Source organism: Hirundo rustica, assembly GCF_015227805.2.
Source record: "Hirundo rustica isolate bHirRus1 chromosome 3 unlocalized genomic scaffold, bHirRus1.pri.v3 SUPER_3_unloc_BUSCO_162664at7742, whole genome shotgun sequence".
Taxonomy (NCBI): Eukaryota; Metazoa; Chordata; class Aves; order Passeriformes; family Hirundinidae; genus Hirundo; species Hirundo rustica.
Window position 1 is genome coordinate 1,071 of NW_026690171.1, and position 7,603 is coordinate 8,673.

At 61.1% G+C, this 7,603-nt stretch overlaps 1 protein-coding gene across 1 annotated transcript; it reads right to left on the bottom strand.

The window, feature by feature from the left end:
• Positions 1 to 216: 216 nt before the first annotated feature.
• PRDM13 (PR/SET domain 13) lies at positions 217 to 7,248 on the bottom strand. Its single transcript, XM_040091454.1, is given in 7 exon segments — positions 217 to 1,018; positions 1,020 to 1,194; positions 1,197 to 1,516; positions 1,518 to 1,683; positions 5,036 to 5,156; positions 5,255 to 5,386; positions 7,108 to 7,248. Coding segments are annotated over 7 exon segments (1,857 nt in total).
• Positions 7,249 to 7,603: the final 355 nt, after the last annotated feature.

Sequence of the window (7,603 nt, forward strand, 5' to 3'; positions counted from 1 at the left end):
CTGTCCCGGCACCGCAGCTGCAGCGCCAGGGGCGATGCAGCGGAGGGAACTCGGGGCCGCCCGCGCACCCCTGCCCGCCCCGCCGGCGGCTCTGCCCGCCAGCCCGCGCTCCTCCGGACACGGCCTCCCGTGGGACCGCCCCGCGAGCCCAGAGTAACAGGGAGGGGGGGCTGCAGCGCTCCCCTCACCCCCGCCCCGCCCCGGTCGCATCCCGCATCACTGCTCGCGGTGCCGGCTGCAGCTCTCCTGGTCGCTCTGGTCGTCGGTGAAGCAGACGTCCACGTCGCTCTCGTTGTCAGTCTTTTGCTCCTGCTCGGGCTGCGCGTAGCCAGAGTCACTCTTGTCCTCGGCCGCCTTGCCGAGGCTCTGCCCCGGGTGCCGGGATTTGACGTGCCGCTCCAGGTCGCGGCGCCGCACCAGCACCTTGCCGCAGTACTCGCAGCGGTAGGGCGTGTTGCCCTCGGCGTGCAGGCGGATGTGTTTGTTGAGATTGCTGGGATCCCCGAAGGGCCGCAGACAGACCTTGCACTTAAGCGGCTTGTAGCCGGTGTGAGTCCGCATGTGGATTTTCAGCCCGTACTTGCGGGAGTACAGCTTCCCGCAGTACAGGCACAGGTGCCCGGTCTTGGGTTTCCCTCCGGCCGCCCCGGCCGCCCCCGCCGGCAGCGCCTCCAGCCTCCCTCGGCCTTTCTCGGCCGCCAGCTCGGAGAGCTGCTGCGTGTGCATGGCGATCTCCCGGTCGATGCTGGCCAGCGAGCCCAGCTCTGCGGCGTGGAGACCCGCCGCCGGTCCCGCGAAGTACGACACCGACTCGGGGTACTTGAGGAGGCCGCCGAGGTGCAGCTTCAGCGGGTAGTAGGGCGCGGCCCCGTAGAGCAGCTCCCCGTTGTAGACGGTGAGCGGCATCACCGGCAGCCCGCACTCCCCCGCGTACGCCTTCAGCCCCTCGAAGGGCGGCAGCGCGAAGCGCTCCAGGGCCCCGCCGGGCAGCGGCGGGTAGCGGGCGGGCGGCAGCGCGGGCCGCGGGCAGCCCCCGCTCCACCTGCCGGAAGGCCGAGGCCTCCTCCAGCGGCGACAGGAGCGGGAAGGCGCGCAGCCCGCCGCCACAAGCCAGCCCCGCCGCCGCTGCCTGCGGGGCGGCCTCCCCCGGCAGCGCTCCGCACTTAGGCGGCGCCTCGGCGGCGGCACGTCCCGCCTTCAGTCCCCCAGCAGTTTGGAGAAGCCGAGGGCGGCGGCGCTCCGCGCCTCTTCCCGCAGCGAGCCGGCGGGGCGGAAGGCCGAGCGCGCCCCGGGGCACAGCGCCAGCCCGTTGCCGCCCGCTGGCCCCAGCAGCGGCCCCGGCCCGCGGGCGGCCCCCACGCTCATGTCCAGGGCGCGCTCCTGCTCCTCCTTGCCCGTCGCCCGCTTAGGCAGCGCCGGCTTGGCGAGCGGCGGGGAGGCGGCGACGGCCTCCCGCTTGACGGCCTCCCGAGGGCCGCAGCCGGGCGGCGGGTGGCCGCGCAGCGAGGCGGGCCGGCGGCTCCTTGGGGGGCAGGCCGAAGGCTGTGGCAGCGGGCCGGCCGTGGTCGTGATGGGGGAAGGGCCGGCCGTGGCTCAGAGCGCAGTGGAAGTGGACGTGGGCCTTGAGGCTGTTGGGGTACTTGAAGGTCCTCCAGCAGTACCAGCAGATGTACCGCTCCTCCCCTGCGGAGGCAAGCGGAGGGACCCGTCAGCGGCGGCCGCGCATCCCCGCGCATCCCCGCGCATCCCCGCGCCTCCCCGCGCTCCCTCCGCCTCGTCCCGCCCCCGCCGCGCTGTGCTGCGGAGCGGAGCGGTGCGGGCGCTGCCCGGTCCGGGCTCAGCTCCCGCGAGCGGGGCGCCGTAGGGCCGAGGGGAGCAGCTGCTGCCGCGAGTCGTCTGTCGGAGGGCCCATCTGTTGGCGTTTGCAGAGGAGGTAGCGTATGTCAGGGAGTCGGCTGCACCGAACAAAGGCCAATCTAATGATCGTGAGCCCCTCATTACGCGGCGAGACAATATCCGATATGTATGGGCCATATGTAATCGTTCCCTTTCAAAGGACAATGCCCTTTGTGCCCCGTCCCATTTCGTCTTCTCTCAAGCGGAACAGACCTCGGTGGCCGCGGCTTTGGTGGCTGCCCGGCATCGCAGCGGCTCAGACTCCGCTTTCCCCCTCCTGGCAAGCAGGGTACTCCCAAGGAGGAGCATCTCCCCAGCTCCGACTGTGAAACGCCTACTCTGTGGCCACCTGTCTGTTTAGGAATCTTCCTTCCTTCCTTCCTTCCTTCCTTCCTTCCTTCCTTCCTTCCTTCCTTCCTTCCTTCCTTCCTTCCTTCCTTCCTTCCTTCCTTCCTTCCTTCCTTCCTTCCTTCCTTCCTTCCTTCCTTCCTTCCTTCCTTCCTTCCTTCCTTCCTTCCTTCCTTCCTTCCTTCCTTCCTCTCCCCACTTTAATCCTTTCTTTCATTTCCCTTTCTTCTTCCCCTCTTCCTTCTCTCCACTGATAAGCCCCTGGATTTCCCTTTTGGCTCTTGCCCACCCTGACCCGTCCCCAGCTGACCCTCACTCCACAGTTTAATGCACAGAAACACCTAAGGTGAGGCCAAGTGCCTCAAGGAAATGAGAGCCCGCTCCAGGCCTGGGAGCAGCTCCTCACGTTTCAGGGAATCCCGTGGGGGATGACGGGGACGAGACCTTGTATCGTGCCCCGTGTCCGTCGGGGCGCCCGGGGAGGGCGGGTCGCCGGGGTGGATGCGATGGTCGTGGCCAGCCTCCCGAGACGGCTTTTGACAGGGATCAGCCGATGTCCGCTTCGGGTGGAAAACGGAAACCTCGCACTCCGCGGGAAACTCGTGCGCGGACTCGCGTGGAAGCATCGCACGCTGTTGAGTATCTCGCCGCCTGCGTCCTCGCTGCCGTGCGCAGCCTTTCCTCGCTAGCCGTGGAGAGGCGGTCCCGGGATCCGCAGCATTGTGAAGGCGTTGGACGCTGGTTTTCGCCCCGTCGAGGAGGGAGAGAGACGGGACTGTGTCTGCCCGGGCCCCGGAGAGACAGCAGCCACGGGAGGAGGAACCACGGTGGCAGTCCCACTGCCGTGCATCGGAAAGCGGGTAAAGAAGCGGTACGGATGGAAAGGATTACGTACACGGACCGCCACGGACTGCCTTGCGCTGTCTTCGTTTTCCGGAGCAGGTCTCTTTAGCGGAGCGACTGGGCCCTGGTTTCCTCGGCAAAAGATGGCCGGGATTGGTTCCCGACCGCCACTGAGCCCGGCCCGGCGCTTCCCCGGCTCAGCTCCAGCTCAGCCTCAACAAAACGGCTCGAGGAAAAAAAAAAAAAAAAAAAAAAAAAAAAAAAAAAAAAAAAAAAAAAAAAAAAACTCTTTCTCACTACGGTGACCCAAATTAAAGGGGTCAAACACAGAAAAAATCCAAAATTTTGATTTGGTTTGGGGTTTTTTTCTTTTCGTTAAAAAAAAAAAAATCTCCGAATGTCTTCTGCTGTCTTTTTTCCAGTTGGTGGGGGTTTGGGACTTTAGATTGATTTTTCGGCTTTTTTTTTTTTTTTTTTTTTTTTTTTTTTCCCAGCACACCATCATTTTAAAAGAAGAGCACTTCAACATGCTGATACGTTTTTTTTCCTGAGTCTGTGTTAATCAGTCTGGAAACTGTGGGGGCGAAGACACAGCAGATCCCTAGGGTCACTTTGCAAATCAGCCTTGTTTCGACGGGGCGAGGAAGATGCCGCACGCTGGGAGCCTCTTGCAGCCCTGAGCTCTCTTTCGTTTTTTCCCCCGAGTAGCCCTGGTACTCGTCCGCAGCAGAGGCTGTTGGAGAGGAGCGTGGCACAACCCAGCCTCGTGCCCTCCCTGCTACCGAAACTTCGCCAGGCTTTTCGAGGTGGTGACCCTCGGCAGACCCATGGCCTCACTGCCCTTCGACGCGGCGACGTGACCAAGAGTTTCTTCTCCGGGTGTAGTTTTCGTACAAGGAGGGGTTTGAGCTCTTGCACAAGTCCCGAGTAGATGAGATATAATAGCCAGAGCCCGGCTTTCCCGCAGCCATCCCTTCGGGCCGGACCCTGGTCACCTTGCGGAGTGGCCAGCCGTGACGGGGGGAAGGGGCAGCCCCTGCCCGGATCGTGCACTCGCTCCCTTCCCGGGGACACCGCCGAGCTGAAGGATCTTCTGCGTCAAACTGGAGAGGCTGGGGTTCCCTCATCTCCCGCGGAGCGGGCTCTGCCCGAGGGGAATGCCCACAGGCAGCTGCAGCCACCGACGCCCCAGGGAGCGTCCCTCCGACCCAGAACCAGCGGGAGGGGCTGGCCGCCGCCAGAGAAGCCCGACGAGTGAACGCTGCTGAAGTGTTTCGTCTTTTTTTCCGTCGCTTTTTTTTTTTTTTTTTTTTTTTTTTTAAATGTGCTGCCACCTTATTATTTTGTTAACACCGGTGTAATTCCAGCTGAGAATAGGTTTGCCGTCCCAGACGGGTGTCCTCCCCTTCCCAACATCTTTGGATATCCTGATCTCAGTGTGATTTGACGCCGACTTAAACTTTTAGCTAATGTATTCTAATTTACAGGCACTGCCCAGTACTGCCCAGTTTTCACTTGGCTATGTGAATCCACCCGCAAGAGAACCTGAAAAGAGTCTCTGAAACTCTGAGCGCGGAAGGTAAACCCGACGTTTTTTAGAAACTACTGAGCTAATTTGCTGTCTCGCGCACCAACTATAGCGATGTTTCACAGAAACCCCATTTGCCTATGAGAGAATCATTAAATCGGGCCGATGACGGAACAGCTCGACGCACGGGGGCCTTTCCATACGCTACCGAGTTAATAGATCACCCTTTAAATGTAAGCAGATGGAGACTTAGTTTAAAGGGTGGTAGGTTAAATTCACTGCAGCTGTACTGGCATTTATTTTTCTGAGGGCCCAGTTTTGCCTACCGCTGTTTGAGCTCCCATCAAAGGTGTCAGTTAAAGAGCGTTTGTTTTGTTTCATTTAATTTGGTTGATCTGAAATGAGCGCCCGCATCTATACCTTTCTCGTCGTGCGTCGGCGTGGCCGTGACGGGGATGTCAAACCACTGCGCCAGAGGGTTGGAGTACCAGACGGTGAGCTCCTCTCCCGGCTGGACATCTCGCAGCGCCCGGTAGAAAATCTGGAGAGGGAAGAAAGGAAACTTCTTCAGGAGGCTTGAGAGGGGAGGCAAGTGGCGGAAAGAGGCTCCATGCCAGCCTGGTGCCGCGAGTGGGGTACCTGTCCTCCTGGCAGATCCGCAACAGCCTCCAGTGTCTGCTCTTGGGAGTTTCGGGCAGCTCGGATTAACCCTATCCATTCCAGAGCTGAGCTCCCGGCTTCATCCACTAATTCCCCTCTGACCATCCGCACCTGGAAAATAGGCGGCACTGCTGTCATTTTCACGTGAAACGAAACACAAAAAGAGCAAAAAGCTTACCCGGCCCCCTGCCTGCCCGCTCTGCCTGGCCCGTGGAGCTGCTTCCCCACACTAGGCAGGGGGCTGAGCATCGCAGCTGAAAGCAGAGGCCAGAGCATCTCTTTTGCCGACTGGTTAATGCTTTCATCCTCCCTCACCTCTGGGTAGGACATTCCCCGGCTCGCAGGTGCCTTGGGAGAGATGCGGCTGCCCTAGCGGGGGTTGCAGCTCTCTAGGATAAAGATGGAAGACCCTGTGCCCGGCGAGGGGAATCGAGATTTTTCGCTTGGGTCGCATTGATCCAAATACACCTTGTCCAATCGCAGCTGTTACATTTCGCTTAACGTTTCGATATACTAAATGGCCAGGCACGATTTTTTTTTTTTTTTTTTTTTTTTTTTTTTTTTTTTTTTTTTTAAGGGTTTGTGCAATCTCTGAGTCCGTGCAAAAGCATTGCGACATGCAGGACTTGTCGGGAGGGGGGAAGGGGAAGGGAGAAGATTCTGCTTAGCTACAAAGTCCCTGTAGCCCCATACTTCATAATCTGCTTGCCCATACAAAGAGAAAATGAAGTGCCCATTCCCTGAATGACCGTGCAATAAAAGTCATCGTAACAAAGCAGTCTAAAGCGAGAAACCAAGGGAGCCAGATGAGAAATAAATTTGAGTGGGCTGGCAGAGCGTTTAAAAACAATTAAAGTGCATTAAAAATCAGAGCGGAACGCGTGAGCCGCGGCTGCCCGGGGGGCGAAAGGAGGGGTCTCGTCCGCAGCCCCCTGAAGAGCCTGATGGACGGGGCGAGAGCCCTTCGCCGCCTCCTCCTCGCTCCTTCGCTCGGACATGGGCTGACCCCGAAGCCGATAGCCGGGTGGCCGTCATCCCTCCCGCTCCGGCTGTGCGGGGTGTTTGGAGCTCCGGGGTGGGGGAGGGAGGTCCCCCCGAGGCTCTGGGGGGAGGTCGAGCTGGGCTGGGCTGCCCCGACGCCTGAGACCCGCACCCCGACGCTGTCTCCGAGGTAGCCCCGGCCCTCTCGCCCTACACTCCCTTCAGGCCCAAGCCAAAGGACTCTAGGCCGGGAAGAGGGATTGGGGGACAGGAACCCGAGCCAAACGCAGAAATAAGTCGGTGCGTCTGCCTCTGCCCTGCTCGTTCCCGGGACAAAACCCGAGGGCTGTGACAGCCTCATGCCCCCGCCTCGCCGGGGCTCAAGGAGCGAGGAGCCAGCTGTGGCACGTCCTGGCTCTACCAAGGAAGGGGCAATGCCCCAATGATCGGAGTCCCAGGTGGCGGGGGCTGGGTGGCGAGACCAGGGCCCTCCGACACCTGGCACGGGGCTCAGGCGACGCTTCCAGCACGTCTATGTCCAAGGCGGGAGCGCGTCCGCTCCTCCGGGAGAGCCCCCGCATCCTCTGGCCTCGCCCGGAGCCCGGCCGGGCTGGGGGCCCCGACGCTGGGGAGCGGGGGGAGAGGGCACGGCCGGGCAGGCTTTCCTGGCAAAACCACGGGGAGACATCTCAGGACGTTCTGGAAACGCTTCCCTTTGCTTTCCTGGCTCGCTCTAAGAAGGGAGGATCGAAGAGAGACGGGGAAGAGCAACCTCTTCTCCCAAAGCCGGCTTCCCCCGAGTCAACGAATAATCAAGGTCCAGCGGTGCAGGAGAGACCGTAGGAAAATACCTTTTTTTTGGGTCCTGGCTCCTTGCGGTCTGACAGGTACTTGCCCAGTTTGAAGGTGCCCGGCACAGGACCCAGGCGCAGCCCAGCCGGGATGCAGCTCTCCGCGCTGACGCTGATGGCCGGAGCCCTGCCGGTTTGCATCTCTGCCGCTGGGTGTGAGCGCTCGGGAACCCCAACTACTTAAGGGGGCCGGAGTGACAGCGGCAGGCGGCGGGAGGATGAGCACAGGCGTATCTCCGCCCGCAGAGTGACGCGGCGCTGTGGGGACGCCGGCTTTTCAACGGGAGCAGGAGGGGTACCCCTTGGCAGGGGGATGCTCTGGGGCGCAGAGTTTGGTGAGAGAGTTTGGCTCCTCGAGCAGCTGCGGAGTCCCATCCAAGAGGGTCACATGGAGCCTTTCCCTAACCCTCCTGCATAATCAGGCGGAGTGAATGGCTGGCAGACAATGGGCCAGGCGACCTTCCCATTCCTAAAAATCCAATTTGTCAAGGGCAAA